The sequence below is a fragment of the Mesocricetus auratus genome, unplaced genomic scaffold (assembly GCF_017639785.1).
Source record: "Mesocricetus auratus isolate SY011 unplaced genomic scaffold, BCM_Maur_2.0 Super-Scaffold_100676, whole genome shotgun sequence".
Taxonomy (NCBI): Eukaryota; Metazoa; Chordata; class Mammalia; order Rodentia; family Cricetidae; genus Mesocricetus; species Mesocricetus auratus.
In genome coordinates this window covers 53,382,373-53,405,476 of record NW_024429266.1, presented here as the reverse complement: position 1 = coordinate 53,405,476, position 23,104 = coordinate 53,382,373, and the positions used below count along the sequence as shown (strand labels likewise).

General features: G+C 53.0%; 2 protein-coding genes across 6 annotated transcripts in view; both read right to left on the bottom strand.

The window, feature by feature from the left end:
• LOC101828187 (maestro heat-like repeat-containing protein family member 7) overlaps positions 1-724 on the bottom strand; it is a 36,809-nt gene extending 36,085 nt beyond the window's left edge. For both annotated transcript variants that reach the window (XM_040739085.1, XM_040739086.1), the window contains exon 1: positions 363-724. In XM_040739085.1, the coding sequence (XP_040595019.1) occupies positions 363-447 (85 nt within the window). In that variant the 5' untranslated portion in view covers positions 448-724. The remainder of the gene's footprint in view (positions 1-362) is intronic.
• A 1,694-nt stretch (positions 725-2,418) lies between these two features.
• Inava (innate immunity activator) lies at positions 2,419-23,019 on the bottom strand. 4 transcript variants are annotated; one of them, XM_040738312.1, is made up of 10 exons: positions 22,748-23,019; positions 16,063-16,211; positions 15,307-15,431; positions 14,931-15,047; positions 14,072-14,294; positions 10,071-10,124; positions 9,072-9,282; positions 8,422-8,595; positions 5,423-6,107; positions 2,419-4,137 (listed from the first exon to the last, which is right to left on the bottom strand). In XM_040738312.1, the coding sequence occupies exons 2-10, from the start codon at positions 16,115-16,117 to the stop codon at positions 4,045-4,047; spliced, it is 1,737 nt and encodes a 578-aa protein (XP_040594246.1). In that variant the 5' UTR covers positions 16,118-16,211; positions 22,748-23,019; the 3' UTR covers positions 2,419-4,044. The 4 variants fall into 4 exon arrangements, with proteins under 4 accessions (XP_040594246.1, XP_040594245.1, XP_040594247.1 ...); XM_040738311.1 differs by lacking the exon at positions 22,748-23,019 and adding an exon at positions 22,390-22,607; XM_040738313.1 differs by lacking the exon at positions 22,748-23,019 and adding an exon at positions 21,104-21,637.
• Between the last annotated feature and the right edge of the window lie 85 nt (positions 23,020-23,104).

Below are 23,104 nucleotides of genomic sequence, written 5' to 3'. Positions count from 1 at the left end.
GGTGTAAGAACTTGGAATTTGAACCCCACTGGTCTGAAGCAGGTGTCTGTTAGGAGGTTGCTGGCCTGGAGGTGACAAGGAAAGGCCTGCTCCGCTTCCCCTGAACATCTAGTTGTCTCTAGGTGAGCTATGGCCAAGATCTTAGACAATGTCAGTGCCCAGCTGAGCTCAGGATTCTCAGGGAGGCAAGCTTGCAAGAGGGACAGGCCTGTAGAGACTAGAGCTATGGAAGGGGTAGCCAGAAGTAAGCAGACACGTGCCCTTTGAGTGACATCTCCAGCAAGGACCAGGCAATCATGCTCGTCCTCACTTCCAAGCAACAGTGAGATGAGAGATACCCCTGCCTGGGGAAAACTGCTTACCTGACAAGCTTGGCTTCAAGAAGAAATCATAAGCTGACCGAAGAGATGTTGTTCTGCTCTGGCTTCTGTCGAGGTGTGGATTCATCTGCACAACCAGTATAGGACCCAACAACTTGTGATGAGACCAGCAGCCAGGCTTGGTAAGAGATGGGTCTTCCTAGGGATTCAGAGTTAGTATAGGGGGAGGCTGCAGGAGACAGCCTGACCATTTACAAGAAAAGGATGGGGTTGGAGGTGTGGTCCAATAGCAGAGCACTGCTGTTAGCCTTTGCTTGTACCGAGGCTCTAAATTTACCCACAGTCCTGGAGCAGAGTGCAGAAAACAACAGAGCAACTACAGGAAAGGAATTGACCCAACAGTGCTGCCCATGCTGGGCTCCCTTTGTAACCTTCCTACTTTATCTGCTCCCTCAGGGGAAGGTGCACTGACCGACCCCCCTCCCCCAAGGACCCTGATTCTTTACGGCCTGTGTAGGCATCGTTCATCCAAGGATCTCCCCTGGGGAAATCTCAGAATCAAGCTGGCTCCCAGGAAGTTTCCATCTATGGTTCTGGGCATCCTCAGGTCAAACCCTGAAGCTGCTCTGAGCAGAGAGGCTTCATTCTGCTTCCCTGGGATTCACCATCCCATTTCTGCCCTCTGGTAGGGGAGTTCAGCGCCCCTCCCAAACATGGCCCAGCAAAGCCAGCCTGTGGACTGGAAGGTTGCTGCCCAACCAGGTCCTCACACTGGCACACTCCATGGCTAGCTGCATAGAAGAACTTCAATATTCCCTATTTGCTTGTTTTTTTTTGCCCCTCCCCCTTCAACCCGTCTTGTCTCCCAGATAGATTATCACAGATTATTAAAACCTGATATTGGGTCAGGTTTTTCCTGGTGTTGGGCGTGGGGGCTGGAGATATGGCTCAACAGTTAAGAGTGTTGGCTGCTCGTCTGGAAAACCTAGGTTCTATTACCAACTCCCTCATGGTAGCTCACAGTAACTCCAGCTCCAGGGAATCTGACGCTGTCTTCGAGCCGAAGGGCACTGCACACACATAGTGGACATACTGACCAAACACCCATTTACATTAAAAAAAGAAAGTCTAAAAACATGTTTCCTTGGCCTAACAGATAACAAGTAGCCAAAATACAAAATCGATACTTGACTACCATGTGTGAAAAACCGGCTTCCTTCCCTAACACAGCAAAATAAAGTTCAGACTCACCACAAGGTAAGTTAAATCCAAACTTAAGTCCCTGCTGCCCGCAGCTAACAGTTAAATTGATGACCAGGTCTGAGGTAAGGATTCCCACAACTTCTCTCTGGAGTCCGTGGAACAACATCCAACATGGAATGTCACCTCCAGGCCTAATGAAGCAGGCCCTTGAAGGTCAGATTCCCACAGTCCCTAGGGCCGGGCACCCAGGGCAGGGCTGGAGTCACCCCTGCAGAGCCATCTCCCTGACCCTTTGTGACCTACCTCTTCCCTGACTGTGGAGAGGGACAGGCAAAACAGAGACCCCTTTACCTGACACATGTTACCTCAGACTCAGGCCATACACTTCTCTAGAGGCTGCAGCCATAGGGGGCACTCTGCTGCCAGGTCCTGAGCACCCCCTACAGGGTAGCAGTGAAAGCCACAGTCTCTCCCCACCCCTGCCCCATGGTGGAGGGACCCGCCGTGGGCTCTCTGCAGAAACACAGGAGTTATGGACAACCCTCCCTCACACAAGGAAAGCCTGTTTTTCCAGCCACAAGGAACAGTTTCTCAGAAACCTCTAACCACTGCTTGGCTGGGGCCATTTGAAACCAGAGGTAAGGCTGTCACAAATTCTGATCTCTCTGGAAGAGGTGACGTCCAAAGCAGAGCTCTCAGGCCCTGGAGAACACAAGGGGCTGTGGGGGATTCCCTTTGGTCAGGGGAGCAGCTTGGGTCTCCCTCTGCCACCCCCCCGCCTGCTCCCTAGGGACATGGCCAGACCAGATGGAAAGGTCAGGCAGACACCTCAGGGAGTCGTGTACGCACACACACCACACACACACACACACACACACAATCCTTCATCCTCAGCTGGGCCAATCAGACTTTATTGAAGTATTCGGCACAATGTTGAGCAGTTTCAGCCCCGCAGCTTCCGGCACAGCCGCTGTGCAAACACACGTAATAGCTGTTAGGTAAGACCAATAAGTTAATGTGATGGATGCTCAGGTGGAGTCAGGGGTGGACGCTCAAAGTCTCCCAGCTCTGTGACTTAGGATCCAAGGCTCTTGGGGATCCAGAGGACACACTGAGAGGGGACATCTACACTAGGGGAGCGGCTCAGAAGCCAGACAAACCAAAACGGGGCTTTCCCACACACTGTGGAGGGTGGAGCTGTGGGATGTAGTGAGAATAGTGACAGAAATGCCCTGTGCATCCCCTCAAGCTCCTCTTAGCTCCCTAATCCCTAAGCCTGCCCCTCCCCCAGTCCCAGTGCAATGGACCACACTGTTTTCTCTCCAGCAGGAGAAATAGACCGTTAGAGTCAGGCATCAGCGTTTGTCCAAGGGAGGACTGGAGAAGTGCTCCAGTGAGGAAGGCCACACAAAGTCACAATCGCTACCTTCCTAGCTGCTCCTATGCAAGATGGCTACCTGGGCATCTGACCTGGCAGCAAAGGAGGCGTAAGGATCAAAGCGTGCCACTGGTCTAAGCACAGGCAGCTTCCTGACTTGCCTGGTCTGCTGGGACAACTCCTTCGTGTTGTCTAAGACAATCCAGTACCCCAACAGGAGTCATTACAGAGCTTCCTTCTCCGGGTGTGGACAAACAAGAGTTTTTCTCAGAGCAGAAACCGGCTGGGCAGAAAGTGGAAGGGACAGTTGCTGCCTCTTCTCACCTCACACACACCACAGAAGTAGCACTTAAGTATGTATATATATGTATTTTTTTCCCAAGATGCTGGTGTCTAGGACTATGAAGATTTTAGAGGGCATAGTTGGCAGCCAGCCGTGGCTGTGGAGGATGAGGTGTTCCCCACCAACCAGCCCCCTAGGCCAGGCCCCTGACTGGACAGTTTAATGTAGCCTCAAACTCCAGGTTCAGTGGTCTGGGAGCTCGAGGGTGTGGAGACAGAACAGTGGCGAGGGCTCCTAATGGAGACCTGTGGAGTCAGGACAATACAGGAAGGCCGGGCCCCACCAGACATGAAGACCTCTCCTCCCACAGTGTGTGCATCACAGAGCACATAAATGGGACAGGAGAGTCCTGCCCAGCGTATGGCACCCAGAGATCTGGAAACAAGGGAGGAGTCCTTGTCCAGTGTGTACCACACCCCCGCCTCCAGCAGTAAGAACCAGCAGCTACCTCAGAGGGAAGGCACAGAGCACCAGGGACTCCCGAGGGGCCCTCCATGCCACTTGGCCTGCCTAAGGAGACAAATGCTGTCAATTAGCCCAGCAAGACCTTAAGTCCAAAAGGCCAGACTCTGGGGGCATAAAGTATGATCATATTACAGGAACCTTGAAGACAAATTACAGATATAAATCCTCAGGTAGGGGCTTGGGAAAACAATCGTAAAAAACGGAGGTTTCAGCGCTGAGTCATCGGCCGGCGATGAGCGTAGGAGAGACGAAAGGCGCACTTCAGGGTGAGGGGGTCTCAACCTCAGCCCCAGTATAAAAGTCTTTTCCAGCCATGGCCACGGCTTTCAGAGTAGTTACACCTGGCTGATGATCTCCCCATTCTCAGGCACAAAGACTTGCACAGGAGCCCCATCGGGCGACCTCCGGAGTACACACACTTGGGGCACCTGTCACAGGCAGGAGAAAAGAGAGGCGGATGAGCAAACCGGACAGAAATGTCAGCACTGCCAGCCCACTCACACCATTCTTTTTGCTTAAAGGCATAGACCATCAGTAGCGAACCCCGGGGGATCTGCTCCTGCCCTCCCCAGGAAGGACGCTCCCCGGTACCATCCCCCTCATCTGTTTACCACTCCAGGTTCTTTGGGGTGTGACAGACACTCTGACCTTCTTCCCCACCTTTCCAGGACTCGTGTCTCATCACCGTCCCTGTCTGACAGGTTGGGATGGGCCAAGCCTAGACCAAAGACAGGTCCGAGCTCGAAGGAAGGGGAGAGCTGGGTGTGCAACCTGGGACTGGGCCAGGGTGCTGCCCCGCCAGGGATGGCAGCTGCAACAGCCCGCAGAACCTGGGGGAGGGGAGGATGATGCAGCTGGGCTGCTGGGAATCTGGGGTCTCAAAGAAGCAGCCTGTTGGTAACTTCTAGAGCGTGTCCCCCACTTAGCCTTCTGAATCAGGAAGGGAGAATAAAGAAAGGATTCATGCCTGCTACGCCCTCTCTCAGAATGAAGAAACGGGGCTCACAGGAACCAAGGCGTCGCCCCTACCCGAAGCCAGAGTGGTCTTAATCCTAATCACTACAATACAACCTCCCCCGACCTCTGGGAGCCTGGTGACAACATTATCACTTAGCTAGCACTCTTGTGCTAGCTCTAATCATTTTAGCTTCTTATCCACTTACTGTGCCCATCTTTTAGAGGGGGGAAATAGTAGCCTACTAGTTAAACAACTCACAGGAGCATGTAATTTGTAAGAAGTGGGGCTGGGATTAGAACCTGGTACTCTAGATGTTAACTATGAGACCATCTGCTTCTCTGCTTGGCTGCCCTGAGTTGCTTTCTGCAAACCCATTTTCCAGATCCTCCCTTTGTCCTGGGCCCTGGAGTCAGGAAATTCCAGGGGTTAATTTGGGTTACACATTTGGTTATGAGGAAGTTTATCTGTTGTGTAGATCATGTGTGAAGCCAGAAGGGGAAAAAACCTCCCCAGTTATCTGTGTGGATGATCTCTGCGGGGCACATTGGTATGTGCTCTCGCTCACACTAGGCACTAGACAGCAAACACAAGTAAGAGGCACCCCCAGGGGGATCGGAAGTGCCTCCTAAAGACAAGAGGAAATACTCTTTTTTTTTTTTTTTTGGCCTGATTTTCCTAAGTGGGGATTACTCGGCCAGTAGTCTGCTGATCTAATGTCTTCCCCCGGGGGCAGGGGGCAGGGGTGGGGGCTATACCTGTGTCCGGGGTCCCGAGACCCGCCCAAAGCTCTCCCTCCCGGGAGGCAGGCTCCTGACACGGAAAGCCCCTTGGCGGTCCAGTGAGTGGGGGCGGCTGCTCCGGAGACGTGCCCGCTCATGCCACCACTTGAGTTCCTCGGAGACGGCTGCCTTGCTGAGTGCCCTGCCCGCAGGACTGTCCTTCAGCGAGGGAGTGCGCACGATGCGGCTGTGGGAGGGCACCAGCCGCTGGTAGCGCAGGGGAACGCCCTCCTCGTCGTAGGCAGCACTCAGGGCTGCACGACACAGCTCCCACTCACCAGGTGGCAGGTGGCCCTCGGCCACCATCACATAGCGCCCCGTTGGGAAATATCCAGCGGGCAGCAGAAGTTTAGGGTAGTGAGTGGCCAGTTCTCTGCCACAGGCTGGGCCCCAGGCCCCACGATGACGAGGTGGCTCAGGAGGGCAGAGGGGCCGCAGAAAAGAGATGTCTGGGCTGCTGCTGCCGGGTGAGGTGGGGTGGGAGATGCTGGAGACATCAGAGCCGCTGTCTTCAGAGCAAGAGTGGCAGGCAGGGTGTGGCAGCGGGGGCTTGCTGGGTGTGAAGCAGGAGTCTGGCACGGTCACCGTGTAATGGGTGGGGCGGCGGCGGGGGAAGGCGCTGCGACCTCGGCCCTCCGCACCTGTTCGGAAGGAGTCCACCCTGAAGAGGAAAGCGGGAGAGCATTGAGCTGGGGAGGAGCCACACCGGAGTGATGAGTTATGACTTTGGAGGCCAGCGCTCTGTCCCAAAGCCAACGCAATGAGCATGTGCTAGGTCTTACTCTGGTCAGACCTCTCCAGGTTTGCCCTAATAGGCACAGGTAACACAGTCCCTCCCTGCACGCTATACTGCTATACTGCTCCTACTCCATTCACACACGAGTGCTTTCTTCTAGCCTTTCCCGCATCAGGATAAACTGATTCCACAAGTGCTGGCCTGGGACACAAAATCCAGGTCGCAATGCATAAACTAGGTAAGCATTACATCCTGTGGACTTTAAATAATCTCGGAGTACTCATAATTCCTAATACAGTGTAAATGCCATGTAACTAGTCCACACATTGTACTATTTAGGAATAGTGGCAAGAATCTGACAGACAGGGAATGTGGCTCAGAGGTAAGAAGACTTGCTTAGCATGCATGAGATCCTAGGTTCAGTCCCCGGCCTGCAAAGAGAATTTGTACATGTCCTATACATCTGTGATTTTTAAAAGCATTTTGGTTTCTCAGCGATTCAATTCACAGAAAGGAAGGGCCAACATTCTGTGATATCCATGTCACATTTTTGAGCCAGCTAGGGTACACTCTGTTCGGTAGTGTTTCATTCAGACCCTCTTAGGTTAGACATTGTCAAGCATTTAACTTAATGAGAAAAGTGGGCTGAAGAGATGGCTCAGAAGTTAAGAGCACTAACTGCTCTTCCAGAGGTCCTGAGTTCAATTCCCAGCAACCACACGGTGGATTACAACCATGTAGAGTAAGGTCTGATGCTTTATTCTGGCATGCAGACAGAACACTATATACATCATAAATAAAATCTTTAAAAATGTGAAAAGTTTTCGTGTGTTCCAAAGGGCGGATACATGCAGTACGGGATCACAGAGGGCTAAAATCTAGCTCCCCCTCTGTTCATATACTGGGCATAGGGCTGGGTTGCCTTTTAAAAACTTTGCACAAAGACATTGTTTATAAAATGACCTCGCTTACTGAAGCTATTACCAGGTAGTAGGGGCTTGGAAAGAAACATGCAGTTGATTTTCATTATTTGTAGGTTTAGTATTTGCCAATTCACCTACTTTCTAAAATTAATCTGCTAATTCCAAAGTCAATATACACAGCATTTTCGAAATGGCTAATCTTGTCAACTTGACAGGGTCTAGAATCACCTACAAGACAAACCTCTGGATATGTCTGCGAGGGAGTTTCTATACTGGGTTAGTTGAAGTGAGAAGACCCACCCTAAATATGGGTGGCATCTTTCCATGGGCTACGGTCCTGGGCTGAATTGAAGGACTGAGAGTTGCTGAGCAGTGGTGGTGTCTCCTTTAATCCCATCCTCAGCATCACTTCTGGGGCCGTTTTAAATATAAAGTAGTCTGCTGTGGTGCCTCCCAGCACTCGGGAGGCAGAGGCAGGAGGATCTCTGAGTTCAAGGCCAGCCTGGCAAGTTCCAGGACAGTCAGGTTAGTCACACAGAGAAACTCTGTCTTCAAAGGGACTGAGAGTGAGCTGGGAACCAGCATTCCTCTCTCCCTGCTTCCTGATGGCAGGTGCGCTGTGACAGCTACCTCTCCTTCCCCACACAATGGACAGCATCTCAGACTGGGAGCCAAGACAAAATCTCCTCCCTCGAGTTGCTTTTGCCAAGCATTTTGTCCCAGCATTGAAGGAGAAAAGTAGCTACAATGTGTTGGTGGGCACTTGGCCAAGTGCTGAGTTTGGTGTGGTGGCACAGAGGTACAGCCCCAAGGAGGCTGAGGCAGGAGGATGGTGAATTCCAGGCCAGGCTAGACTACATAGGGAAATCTTATCTACAAACAAACAACAATAACAAAATAGCTGGAGACATATAGAAAGCTTCTCCACTACCTGTGAGGCTCCGGGTTCCTTCCCCAGCTCCGCCCCACACTGAAGTAGAACTAGATAGACATTCATGTGCTGCTATCTTATGTCAGCCTTTGGACTTCCTGTGGTGTTCCTTAGGGTACCCGGGGAGGAGGGATTGACTGTATTATTTTTGTTTGCTTGTTTTGAGGGTATTTCTATGTAGCCCTGGCTGTCTTGACCTAGTTTTGTAGACCAGACTGGCCTGGAACTCACAGAGATCCCAAGTGCTGGGAGGCACCACAGCTGGCTTCTTGATATTTAAAATGACCCCACAAATGATGTTTTGTGTCACCCAGGGCGTGTATCTCAGCTACACCTGCATAGCTTGGGATGGAAATGGGCTGTTCCTCTAGAGTAGCCTTCTTACCTCAGAGACTGTGACTGGCCTCTCCTTCCCTGCATCTCAGGGGTAGCTGGGGCACTGGTGCGGCCCTGCCGCTGGCCAGGAACATTTCGGATGGGGACCACATGGTAGGAGGCAGGATCCAGCAGCCACAAGCTGGAGGTGCTGGGCTGGTCCTGAGGCGTGGTGGCTGGGCTGCTGCAGAGGGATTGGAGATGAGTCAGTGACAGCAGTGTCTTTATTTGGAACGGTGGTTCTCAACCTTCCTAATGCCTCGACCCTTTAATACAGCTCTTCATGCTGTGGTGACCCCCAACCATAACATTATTTTCTTTGCTACTTTATAACTGTGAGTTTGCTACTGTTATGAACTGTAATGTAAAATGTCTGTGTTTTCTGATGGTTTTAGGTGACCCTTGTGAAGGGTCTTTTTTACTGCCTAAGGGGTGGGGACCCACAGGTTGAGAACCACTCGTTTAAAGGCTCAAGCAGCAAGTGGCCCCAATGGGAGTGGTACAAGGTGTCAGCACCCCAAAGAGCTACCAATTCTCACACCTCTGGCATCACACAGGTAAGGAGAGTGACCACCTGCACATTTCCCCATCCACATCCCCAGTCTGGCCACCCTGGCACTTTCTGCCTGTTCTGGGCTCTCCCTTCCTCCCCAGCCTGACCTGGACTCGCTACTGAGTTCAGAAGACTTCCTGGGCTTCTCATAGGGGCGGTCCAGGCTGGTCTCCTTCCAAGGACTGTTTTGGATTGGGGCCCGTTCCAGGCCGCCAGACTCAGGTCCTGTTTGCTGCAGGCCCTCAAGGCTCTGGGGTGGGTGAGGCCGTGAAGGTGGTGCAGGGGACTCTGGGGGAGGTTTTGGCGCCTTGGAATCTTCTGCAGGGGTAGAAAAGGCAGAGGCTGGCTGGGGAAAACCGGCTCGGCAAGAACCTCCCCGGCCCTGCCTGGCTCTCTCTCCTCAATGCCTTGACCTACTGCTCCAGGCCATAGCCCCAGTCCCAGATAAGGAAAGCTGTTTTCTTCTTTGGGGGGGATGGACTCCCCTCCCTCCTACCCTCCTTCCTTCCCTCCCTCCCCCCCTCCCTCCCTGTCTGCCCCTGTTTCCTTGCTGATTCGTTCTACTTCACTTTTTTAGCGTTTGCTCACGGTGCCTGTCTGCAGCTAGCCAGCTTTCTTGTTCCTGCCTCACCTAGGTGCCCTGTTTCCTTATTGGTCTGGACACACCCTGGGTGTGTCCACTTTGACCCTCAATACTCTCAGTGTTTTTAAACAAGGTCCTTAATCCACAGATTTGCACTTCCTCTCCAGTGCTACCTTCTCTTCAACCACGGCAATGGTTTTGAGTAGACCATACATTGGCTCTAACTGGCTCCGGAATACAGCCCGAGTGAAGCAGGGATGCCAGGGTTAATGGACCAGGCTAGAGCTCATCTTTCCCTTCCTCATCAAAAGGACCCATTGAAAGAGGAGCTCAGCACATCCCCCACCCTCAACGGGGCATGTGCCTGGACACACAGGAACTGACGTCAGATCTGAGACAGACCCTTGGCTGGTACGCCTGCCTTCAGCAGCACCCTAAACTTTCCAGTCCCACTGGGAGTCCTCGCTAGCAAACGCTGCAAATCCCCACAGTCTTGACTGTGTCCCCAAACTGACCACCTCACCTTCCTCCAGGAGCAGCCCATCAGACAGGGAGCTGTCATCGGAGGCACTGAGCTCTGCAACAGTCAAAGGGGAAGAAAGAGGAGTGAGGCAATGAGCCCAGAGTTACACAGCCTGATTCCTCTGCCAGGACAGCAGCTGAATTCCCCCAGGAAACACCCACTACTCCATAAACCATGTACTCGGAACTTATTACTTAGAGGTAAAAAAGAGGTTCACAAGTTAGGGACTGGAAGACAGGGAAGGTGATTTTAACCCTGCTCTATCCTGAACCACGCAACCTTGAATAAGCCAATTCAAGGCTCTGGACCATAGATTTCCCCTCGGCCAACAGGAGTATGACTTCCTGGTAATAAAGGGAAAGACTGAGAGCCACTTTAGAAGGCTCTAGGATGAAAAGCATTTTGCCAGGGGTCTATAATCTTCAAACATCACAAATGCAACCCTACTCCAGGGTCTCAAACATAACAATTCCTGCAGGACCCACAAGAGCAGGGGGGATGGGAGGGGCTGTGGGGACTATGAGGCCAGCTTGTGACAGGGTCTGGCCAGCTGGCCCTAAGAGGAGTCTGCTAGTGCTGTGCAAGCTGCCTGAGGGAAACTGTGAGGGAGGCTGTGAAGCAGGAAACTGGGGGGACCTTACTTATGCTTTTGTCCCTGAACAGGTGTAGTGCCCTGGGGTTTGTGGTAGCTCTGAGTGACCCAGATGGAACCAAGAAAGCATTTCCAACTGTTTGAGAATGAAGATGAGGAAACATTAACAATGGTTAATATTTCTACTGTACCAATACTTTCCTAAATATGTACACTAATTCATGTAAAATCCATAACGAATAAGGTAGTTACTATCATCTCCAGGTAACGGAGGAAACCAGTCTCAGCCCAGCCAGGAGGATTGGGCCAAAAAGACTACTGATGAAGAATTCACACCTGGACAGTCTGGCTAGAGCCTGCGCTCTAAGTAAGCCACACTCCTTGATTAGCTCTCCTGTCAGTCAGCACAGGTCATTACCAGAAAGTTCTACGAAGGGTGAACAGTCTCAACCATCTTGAAATCTTTTGTTAAGAAAGGTTGGTAAACCTTGGCCCACAGACCGAATCCTGGTCATGGGCCGACTTCACCAATGAAGTTGCAGTTGTATTCAGACCCAACTACACATTCATGATGTCTGGCTGCTTCAGGACTAGCATGGCAGAGTTAGTTGTGATAAGGGACTGTACAATCCATAAAATCTTTATGGAGAAAATTGCCACTCTCTGATCTGTAACTAAAACCAAACGTCAACTTCACTATTGTCTGTGGCTGTGTGACTAAGCTGCTGAGTAGCTAGCCAAGGCTTTGCATAGCTAACAGCTAACCTTTGCTTTGGGGTTCAGTGAAGAGACCCCCCCTTGTTGAATGCTGGTTCTCTGTCTTGCATCCTTTACAAAAACTTTGAAAGCAAAGTGTTTTGCAAATGTCAAGTTGAAGAAATTACCAAGTGTTACTCTCACAGCCCACTAGTGCAATGTGGATTCACAGCATAGGCTTGGGTCAGGATGCAAGGGTCTGGGAAGAAAGACATCACTCCCTCACCTCTAACCCTCATATGAACAAGACTATCAAGGCTATGAGGAAAGCCTGGAGACTCGTTCGCAGGGGTGGATGCGGGGAGGACAAGCTGTCAAACACAAGTGGTTCCTGAGATGCTCACGATCCCCACCCCGTCCCAACTGGGTCATGGTTTACCCTTGTCCTCTCTCTACCATGACTGTCCCCCAACAGCCATGGCAGAGATGTAACGATGAAACCAAACTTACAAAGCTATACTGCCCAACGAATCAAACCACACAATACGAGGCTACACTAGCTCAAATTAAGATTCAGTTCTTCAGTCACACAGGGCACAGTTCAAGTGTTCAGTAGCTACATGCGGCTAGTGCCGGACAGCACAGTTCCTGTAGACAGTGTTGCTGTCACTGTCCATCAACAAACACATACTCAGCATCCATTACAGTAGGAGATCGCGGGGGGGGTCTCGGGCTCGCACATAGTAAAAAATAACTCAACACCTGACCACTCCTTGCCACCTCCAGAGAACTGACTAATTACCCTCACCTGACAAATTAACTTTCTCAAATTGAATAACCCTTGTGTGCAAAGGGGGTGGGTGGGTTTCGTTTCGTTTTTTGTTTTTTTGTTTTTTTGGTTTGTTTGCTTATTTTTCCCTTTTAATTGAAAACACCCTCTAGCCTCAAACTAATTACTAACCTCTCTCTACTTCCTCCTTTCCAGGTGGGCACAAGTGACCGAGGAGCCACAAAACAGGAATGACTAGTCCAGAACGACCTCCTTTTGAGCTCCCAAGTGAGGACACTAGAACCCAGAACCTCAGGTCCGTCTGGAAGGCAGGGTCTGTGCGGGAGCCAAGCAAGTCGCTCTGTGCCAGCTGGTTCCTGTGCTACACCTCTATCTTCTCTGGGCTAAAGGCCCTGAGAACCTCAGCTTCTTGCCTCCTACACAGGGTTAAGCCAGAGCCCTAGGCACGTCCTGGCCTGCTTCCCCACTTCCAACAAGGAGTGTCATCAGTAGTGACAGTCCTCCCAAAGCCCTACTCTGAGCAGAAGCTCCTGGCAATGGCAGCAGCTATGGGCAAAGGAGCTTCCAAACAGTGCGTGCTGGCGAGGGACCAGGGGCCGAGACCAACTGGGACAGGACACATCTCATTATTAACGGCTCCTTCACATACAGAGGCGGGCCCTGGTGATGACTATACCTCTGTCAGCAGCTATCTTTCCCATACCCAGGGGTTGTGGGAAATGGAGGGCAGACAGAGAATGCCTTTTTGCTTAGAAACTTGGAGAGTGAGGGTGATGTCCTGTATCGGGGCCAGAGCCACTGAAAGCAGTGTAGGGTCTGACCCCTAGGCCCTGGGTCAGTCTCATGCTCTTCTTGGTTTCCCAGTCAGCCATGCCATCTACTCCAGACTTCCAAGGGTGACCTGGCTGGTGTCTGTTCAAACTCTTCCTAGTCTGAACTAGTCACAGGTACTGAAAGTCATGCCTGCCTGAGGCATGGAGCATGCGGACCAGGAAGGACCTGTAGGTTTCCATTGTGTGTCCATTAAGGGACGAGAACAGCTGGGCAAGAGCCCAGATGCTGTGTGGCGATGGACACATGGGCATGAGAGAGGCTATTGCTCCCCGGGCTGAGCCTGAGGCTCCGATTCAAGGCTACAGTGAATAGCTGGTCCCTAGTACCACCTCCTTCAGACGAGGCCAGGGCAAGAGACTTCTGGGAGCAGGGCTGAGCGGGAGTGGAAGAGTGGAGACTACAAGTCCTGACCTGACAAGCCAGATCTGGGTCAGGGCAAAGGGAAACAGTACCTCCTCAGGGTTAAAAGCTCACCAGACTGGACACACTGCTGTCATTTGGCTGGCTCTGGTTCTGAGGTGCCCCACAGCCTCATCTCTGGGCCGGGGCTCGGGCACTAAGCTACAAGCACGATTCAGCAAAGCAGAGACGTGAAAACCAGCACTCCTGACCACGGCAGTTGCACACACTGAAAGGGCTATGAGGGTACAAATGGATTTCAGCCTAAACACCCACGAGTAGGTGGCGCTGAACCCATCAGTGATTGGCTACCGATAGCAACAGTCAATCCCTAACTCGAGCTAGAGGTGAGCGAGAGCATCACCGCAGAACCTTTGGTTTGCTGAACTTTACCCTGGAGATAGTATTCCAGGTTGAATAAACCCTCGGGTTATGATCAAGCAGAGAAACGACTCCTCTCTATAAAGTCTTGTAAAAGTGAGGTACTCCACGGGAGATGCAGAAGAAGGAAATGGGATGGAGAAGGTCCCCCAGGTGGAGATGCTTTGGTGGGGTACATGGGGTAAGGACGGAGTACCCTGATGGCGCTAACGTGAAACATTAACACAGGCAATAGCCAAAAGCACAATGCAAAACGGAGTACAGGGCCCCGCTGCATGAGGCCGGCACTGCTCAGGACAGCGGGCTCACCTCTGCCCATGGAGGGCACAGTGGTGGGAGGGGGTTCGCTGTTCCGCCGTCGGTCACCCAGGCAGCGCTCCAGCTCCCTGAGCTTCTTCTCCTCCTGTAGTGCGGCATGCTTCCGCTGCCTGCGCACCTGTCGGCTGAGGTTCTCCTCCGCGCACAATCTGTGAGCCGCCTCCGTGATCTGAAGCTGCAGAGCCAACTGGCGCTCCAGGCTGCTCAGGGGGTCCTGAGGGAGGGGTTGGGAATGAGAGCCAAGAAGAGTCCTTGGCGCTTAGGGAACAGGAGACTCCAGGCAGCTCTGACCCGGTGGTGAGCAGGCAGCAGTGTCCAGGGGCACACAGCAAAGGGTGGAGCAGTGGGAGGGGCTCCAAGCCAACTTGTCATTATGAAAAGTTAGCATGAGAGTCCCACCCCAGCTACCTGCTGTGCAGGGCTGGGAGAGGACTTCAGTGAGACACTTTTCCTCCCTGACTCCAAAGAACCAAACATATCGACCCATGGGAATCTCTCCAAGGTGAAGGCCACCAAGGGCCAGAGCTACCCACCTCCTTCCACCTAGGCTAAGAAAGGACCGGCTTCCCTGGCCACCGCTTCTTTGTGGTGGTTATTTGTATTCTTAATCCTCTGCCCCCTAGGCCAAGCCCAGTGTTTTCCCTTGAGCTCCCAGCTCTCCAGCTGCTGAGGTGGCAGGCTCACTTAGAGCTATCTGGGCTCCCCATGAGGAGAAGCCCCGGATTAACACGGTCATCAGCACCCACACCGGGGATTGCGGAGATGGTAGAGATTGTCAGGGCATGGGACTGCTTCTGTAGCTGGCCTCTGGGGATGAGGCACAGTGACTATCACCTCTGACACTCCTCACCTCTCTGTGCAGGGCCCACTCATCCAGCTTGTATGCTGCTCCAATCCTGCGCCGGACCTTGGGCGCTTTCTCACCTGGCTTAAGGGGATACTCTGCAGGCAAAGTGCCAGTCAGCTCCTGTGGGGAGGGAAGGCAGAGTCCAGTCAGGGCCCTTTCCACTTGCTCAACTGTCATCCAACCATTTAAACTTGCCAGGTCTAATTTCCCTCTACCCAGTGTCCAGGCCAAACCCACATGAGGGAGACTCTAGGTCCAGACCTCAATCTGATTTCCAATCCCCTCAAAAATGTAGCTTTCCCCTTGGTCTCAAGATCCCAAAACATAGTTCCTCAGATGAAGACTAAATTTGTAGGGACAGGGGCTCCAGGGGCCTCACCGCCTCCCTCAGGCAGAGCCTGCGCAGTTCCTCCAAGCAGGCCTCCAACCTCGCTTCCAGGGCCCTTTGCTGCTTGCGGACCGCATTGGTCAGCTCCTTCATTGGTGAAACAGGGCTGTCCGGGCCTGCAGGAAGACAAGGGACACTTGCTCATGAACACTGAAGCAAGGCATCCCTAGGACACTGTTGGCCACCTCTAGGAATGTACACACCCCTACAATCTCATGTTTGCCCACAAATTACAGACTAGCTGCTATGGTCTGTGTCACAAACCCAAAACATCATATCTCCTGGCTGCCCAAAGGTTGGCAACATTATAGTGCAAAGGGAGATGTGTCAGTCCTACCAGGTGACCTGTGGGGGGGAGGGACTCATGGTCAGAACGGTGTCTTCCTCCTCCTCTCCTGTCCTCTCTCAAAGCTAGGACAGACTAGACCCACAGGCTCAGGTTTAGTAGAGACAGAACACTAGCTGGGTAAGAGTTTTCAACTTCTTAGTAATTGCTGCAGCTAAAGTTGGACCCAGCAGATCCCCACTCCAGATAGGACAGAAATGTCTGGCTAGTGCCTTCCAGCAAGGAAAACTGCAGTTCCTTGAGGTGCCAGACCTTCCAGTCCCCCCACTTTCCCAACAGAAGCCTCTCTCTCCACCCTCTCCTTCCTGGCCCTTTTGGGAGTTTTAGCATAACTAGCCCAGGGCCTAGGGACTCAGTCTGGAGTCAGGGACCAGGGCAGGGGAATTTCCTAGATCACTCACCAGACTGAAGGATGATGCCACTGTCGGTGTCACTGACCTCATCCTTACTCTCCATGATGAACTTCTGGGGGGAGGGGGTACAGAGGAAGAAGGGGCTGCGCTGCTCCCAGCCTGGGCCAGGATGTGCAGGAAGCCTGGAGTTTTCCCAGCTTTGAAGAGAAAACAACAACAAAAACACTCTGAAGCCTCCTGTGGTTCGATGCCTGGGGGTGGGGGAATGGAAGTGAGGATTGTGTTTCCGGATGATCTGGGGTGAGAGGTTTTCTGAGGGTACAGCCCAGCTCCCCACACTAGGTCTCCACCACAGCCTTCTCTAGGTCTGAAAGGGCTGACTGAACTGGTGGCTGCATAAGAACAGGGAGAAGACGAAAAGGCGGGAAGATGGGACAGGATGGCAAAGGAAGGAAACGACGAGATGTCTTCATGAGGGACAGCCATCCCCACCTTGAGAGCACAGGAGGCGTGAGGCATGGCCTACTGTCCCACTGACCAAAGGCACCGCAAGAAATGACTGGGCAGTGAGCACAAAGCCAAGACCGGTCTAGGACCCAGGGACCAGGGGACATTGCTGTCTGGATCTGGTCCTTCACTTAAAGGTCAAGGAAGCAACTCCATGCCAGAGAGTTGTCCTGAACCCCAAGCCACCAGTATACCTAGGAGACGTCCTAAGGAGGAGTTAGCCTGCAGACTATATACCCCACAGCTAGGAGGGAGGGGTCTTTGAGCTGTTGGGAGCTGATTGAGGCAATAACAGACTAGAAGTTAGAAGGATAGAAAGGAAAACGCCAGCTTCTCTGCCTCCCTATGACTGCATGGCACTTTGGTGGTGTGGGTACGGCCCAGCACACCACCAGCCCAAACACCTGTGACCACCCCTTATCTCTTTCCCAAACCCACACCCTCAGTGGGATCCCAGCTGGCCAGGGCTGGCAGCTGTTGGCTAGAGCAGGGGTGGGGAGGGGTGGGTGGAGCCCAGGCGGAGGTCTGGAAGCAGAGGCCACCAGCCACCTCCTCACTGAGTCAGCCCATTGAGCAAGAGTCCAAAAGTCCTTCAGAGTTTCTGTCTGGAACTTATCCTGCTGCCTCCACAGAGCACAAGGGCTGCAGGGGTGTGGTAGGAAGGGGAGGAGAGGGGGGGCTGCATCCCTGCAGAGCAGAATGGTGTTCCTTGGAAGGGCTGACTGCTAAGCAAGGCAGAGGGTGGGGGGGATTGCTACTGTCGGCTAAGCTCCCCCCAGGCCTGCTGACTGAACCTGAAAGAAAGGGGTGTAGGGAGAGCTGCGTCAACAGCACAGCTTATCGATGCACCATGGACAGCAATAGCTAAAGCAAGGCCCGGAAATCGACATGAACTTTGCACCCCAGAATTTCAATCTTCCAAGCAAGTCTGGAGAATGGAGGCAAGAATAAAAGGAATAAAACCTGACGTGGTACCTTCATAGACACATGGGAAGGACTGGCCAGGTACCCGCCTGGGACTTCCAGGAAGCTAGGGTGACTGCTAGTTCACACTGCCCAGATCCTTACTCTTTCTAGCCCACAGAAGCTGGCAGCTGGGCCTTCTTTGGGGCATCCTCCCACCCTCCCCAGAAGAGAGCAAGCTCAGCTCCATCTAGGAAGCAGGGCTGGCAGCCGGCACCTGGAGCTTTTTGCTTTTGGACAGAGGGAGGGGATGAGTGGGAGGGGAAGCCATCAATTAGTCACACTTGCTAATTAATTATTAACCACTAAGAAGGTGCTTTGAAAGGTTGAAACAACTCAAGCCCTGCCTCTCAGGTGGACTCAGGCTGTTACAGACAAGAGGGGTGGTCATGGATAGACTAAGGGATTCCTTAGCGTGTCTTCTCCAGCTTCTCTCTCCTCAAGGCTCTGGAATTTATGGTGCACCCCATAGGATGCAGGGTCAGCTCTGTTGCTCCAAGGAGGGCAAAGTGCATAGGTCCAGAGCCCTGGAGTCAGCGCTCAGTTGTGCTGCTTCCTGAGACAGCTGAGGGGGTTCTCTGGTCTCCTCAGACCCACTTTTCCTCACAAGGACAATGAAAATCAGACAGGCCTGAGGCCCTTCCCAGCCCCTATGTCTGAATTAGGACCTTCTGGACAATACCAGCCTGAGAATGATGCCCTTGCAGACACAGACTCTCCTGTGTGAGGAACCTTCCCCAGAATCTTCCCACAGGGGCAGCCCAGACCAACCCAGGAGAGCTGGGATCTAGGCATGGAAGGTCTTGCTTTAGATAAAGGCAGTTCAGGTAACATCCCCACCCCCAACTCAGGAGTCTCTCTGCCCCACTGACCCTCCCAGCCAACACAGCAGCGGCCCACCTGCTCAAAACCACCCTAGACAAAGCCAGAGGCAGAAAGACAGTCTTAGAAGGTGGGAGGGAAAGTCCAGCATACTTTCTCTCAGGGAGGCTACTGAGGATCCTCCGCGTCACAAATGTGTCCCCAAAGCCAGGTCCTCTCTGTCCCAGTTCATCTCTGTTGGAAATTTAGGCCTGCTCACAGAGACAGGGTCCCCGTTTCCAAAGCCACTAGCAGTCCCCTATTACCCCTGAGCCCAGATATGACCTTAGGTGTAGGGGAATGATAGCCATGTCCGGCCGCCAGGGCTCCTTCCATTTCCTGGTCTGCATACAGCTCAAACACACAGACTTACCCCCCCACACACACACACCCCACTCTCACCTGCTCCAGAGCTCAGTCCAGATCAGGGAAGACTCCTGCTCCCAGTTCAGGGATTTGGGGTGCCTCTCATGCCACCTCAGGGTCTCCCAGGACACAAGCAGGCCACCTAATGCTCTTGCTTCCAGCAAGTTCTCCACAGGCTGATGGCCGCCCCCTGGCTCTCCCTCTCATCAGGTCCCGCCTGCCTGCTGTCCCTCCCAGGCTGCCGGGCCAGGGGAACCAGGTTACTTGTTAGGACTTGAGTCAGAGGGGAGGAGCAGGTGAGCAAGTCCTTCCCTGAACTAATCCTGCTGCTGGCAGTCGCCGGCAGGCAGCTCCTAGGCCTCTGCACTTCCGGGCCAAGGGGAGCAGGGAGAAGGGGCTCCCCATGAAAGAGAACCAGAAGGCAGCAGATCAGGTTTCCATAGCTACAAGGAACCCTAATACAGTGTGCTGAGATACGAAATACTTCGGTGCCCTTCTGTCCTGCATGATTCTTCTGGCCTCCCTTCTACCCCACTTTCTCTTTCTAGAAATTAAGGAATGTTAAAGCCCCCCCCCCAGAAAAAGAGTAAAAAATTCACTGTCCATAGGAAGCATCATCAGCAAATCTACAGACACACTGGGTCACTGCTCTCCCTGTACACAGGTGACGACCACAGCCTCAGTTTTCCAAGATTAGGAGTTGGGGGGTTGTGGCAGGCACCTGTAGCAACTTGCAGTCCCAACTACTTGTGATCTGAGGCAGGGGGTTCACATGAACCCGTAGACTGAGGACCCAGCCTGGGCAACAGAGCAAGGTACTACATTTAAAAAGAAGGAAGAGGAGGGGGAGGCAGCTGTGAGTGTATGTAAGTCACTGGTAGAGTCCAAGTCGGAGGTCCCGGGTTTAAAACCCAGCACCTAAGAAAGAAACAAAACCAATGGACAACAAAAACAGGCCAGGATTGCTATTGCAGAGACTCTAGGATGCTAGAGTTGGAGAACCAAGCTGTTTCCTTTTTATCCCAGCAACATCAAGAGCATCCCATCTCATCTGTAACGGACATCCATCCACAGCAATGCTCTGTGGTCACTGACCTGAACAGTCTAGTCATCGCTTATTCCTCCGGAGAGCTACAGCGGCCTCCAATCCTTAGCCTGCTCTCCAAATGCAAGGAACCGTCGCTAAACTGGAATTGGTTCCCTGCAAAACCTCGACTTCCTCTGACCGGCAAGCAAACGAAAACTTGCTTAGAATACAAGAGCTGAGGCTGACGGTTGCCTCTTCCCAGAGGTTTGAGATACACTGCAGACTGGCCTGCATCTCCCAAGCCTTGGTCCCATCACCTCCCGCCTCTGGGACCCAGGTCCCAGTACTAAGTTGCTTCCTTCTCTCAACCCCTAAGGTGCCCTGTCCTCACTGTCCATGCCCTGGCATCTGAACGCCAGAGAAGCTGGCTGCTTAAGCATCTCATGAGCAGAACTGTGACAGTCTGCCACCACCCTTCACCACAACCCCATTGCTTCTATACACAAATCCCCCTCCCGTACCTCCACATTCCTGTACACACCCTCTTTCCAAACAATGCTCGCCCAGGAGTCCTACAGACTGACCACCTCCTCCTCTCCCTAAGCAGAAGCTGAGGGGCCCTCACAGGGGACAGACCCTCCCCACTGTGGGGAGCATGCTCTCTGAACCTTCCAAAGAACCCACAACCCTTCCCATCCCCCCCATCCTCCACAATACTGCAGTCCCTTCCCATCCCCCAACAGGTTTCCAGTGTCTGCGAGGGGTTGACTCTGGGCTTGAGCTGTCTTGGCCCATCCCCCCAGCTCCAACTGGGGACAGTGGTAAAGTTTCTAGAATCAATTCAGCTCATTTTTTTAATGTATAAAATAAAAAGACCAATTATGTAGTCGAATGCTGAAGTACAGTTCTAAAACCACAAAAACATCACAACTTGTATGCTTCATTATTAACATTACACAGAACCCAGCAAACAGGTCATTTCAAGCAACCGATGAATGAAACTATTTACATGTAACTTCAGTGGGAAAGTCACAGGTACTGACGCTGCCCCTACAGCCTGAGGTGTAAGATTTGGACCCAATTAAGAACCATGACCTCGGGTAACACCATCTGTATTCAAGTACAGAAATCAAAATCGGGTTAAGGCCTGTACACACCAGGACATAAATTCCCTAAACTGTCTTCCAGGAAAAGCCTCCAGGCCTTCACTAATGATTCTTGCTGCTCGAAACCAGCTTTTCGAGAATGGACTTGAGCAGAAGAAGCCAGGACGGTGATACACAAACTCTAACCCCCTCAAGCAGAACATAGTCCCCCACCTCCCAGAACTATGCAACCTGCAAAGAGGCAAGCCCGGCAACCAACCTGAAGCTTCCTCACTTCGGTCTCCACTATTGGGGAGGAAGATCTTCCCTTACCGCTCTCAGCCTTCTTGCAGGACAGCTGTGCAACGGAACTTTTTCTTTTTCTCTTTTTGCAGAAACCCCTTGCTGTAGTACAGACTTCTATTGAGAATGGGTAGCAGGCCCTTGCTCAGTAATGGACCTACAAGACCAACCTGCTTGCATGGATCCTTAATTTGTAAATACTCCAAATCCACACTCAGCATTTGTCAGCCCAACAATCTCAGGTTTGGAATGCGGCTGACAAACCAGCGGGTTGGGAAGGGGCAACACCAAGGGATAGGTGGGCACTCCAGAGGTAACTTGGAACTTGGAACTCAGCGCCCGACTCTTGGAACCAGGAAGCTGACACTTGGAATCCCGAGTCCGAGCACTGGCAACAAGAAAGACCACCGACAGGCGAGGAAGCGAGGTTTCTTTGCCCAGCACTAGAATCCTATTTTGGTGGAAGACAACTCTTCCCGGAACCTCCTGCTCAAAACCTTTCGAGTCCAAATTCTTCCACAGACCTGTAACCAACCGTACGCCACTCCCGCCACCCCCTCGACCCCGCTGCCCCGAAGTTCCTTCTTTAGATTTCTGTGATACGCTAGAAGTCAAAGTTTTTAAAACTACTCTTTCATCCTTACTATCTCACATCCCCAACAGTGCCCAGCAAAGTACAGGCATCAGCATTCCCACAACTTTACTTAATGAATTAACAAATCAATGGCCAGCCGTGGGAGCTCACAGCCGGGAAAGGAAGGGAAATTGTCGGGGACTCTCTGGGCAAGAGGGATGGAAGACCATCCCCTGTTACTGTTTCCTTTTTTCATTCTTCTCTCTGGACACTGGGAAAGGTGTTCACCCCAACTAAGCCAGGGAGAGGAACTCGGGCTGGCCCGGGATGCACCCCGAAATCAAACCTCTAGGCTCTCGGCAAAAAGCCCCTTTGTCCTGCCCCCCAACCCCTCCCCCACCGCGCCCTCCCCTTCCAGTCCGGCCTGGGACTTGGTCTCCTTTTGTTTGCCTGCTTTCTGACTTCCCGGAACCTGGCCAGGAGATCCACCGGCCTAAGGAGAGGGTCGAAGGAGAAAGGTTGAGCCGTTGGAAACGGCTTTGGGGTAGGAATTCGGGAATTCTCGATCTCTTCGTAAAATTACCCCCGGTTCCCTGCAAGACCCCCCTCTACTGAGGATGAAGACCGGGGTTCAGGGGCTCGATCTCCCGCAGTTCTCCCGCGTCCCGTTTACTAAGTTTCCGCCTTACCTGTCCCACGGAGCTCTGGCGCCCCGCGCCTGCCCCCGCGCCCCCCGCGCCCTCCGCGCAGCTTCAGGACCTGTTGGTCCCGCCCACCTTCCCTCTCCCCAAGGATCCCCCGGGCCTCCCCTCCCCGGAGGTATTTCATTTAACTTCGGCATTTGCAGCATCCCAAATGTTAAAGATCCCAAGACATCTGTCCCCTGGGGCATACCAAAGGCCCAGCGGAAAGAGGGGAAGATGCTAGAAGCGACCTGAGGTTCTGATCCCAAGACACGGGGCGGGGCGTCACGATGGGATGGGACAGTGCCAGCCCGGGTGTGCGTCCTGCGGGAGCAACAGCGAGAGGGGTGACGCTGCCCCTTACCTCCCCGCATTGGGACGGCCGCGTGGCGGGACACCCCTGGCCAGGGCCGGTTTCCGAAATCCGGGCGGGACGAGACTTGACTAGAGGTCTTAGGGCCGCCTTTCATCCCCTCGCTCTGGCCCGGCTAGGGGCAGTTTTCATTCCAGAGACCCCAGCGTGGAAGAATGCAAAGGGACAGCATGCCCCTCCCCCTCCTCGCCGATTCCTTTTTGAGGCCCGCATCGAACCGGGGTCGCCTCCCTTCTTGCGGCCCCAGCCGAGTCTCTTCAGGGGTGGCGGGCCGAACGCGCCGGCTCCGGAGAGGCAAGGCACACACTCCTGGGCAGCGCCTCCTGCTGCTAGCTGCGAGCCCGCCAA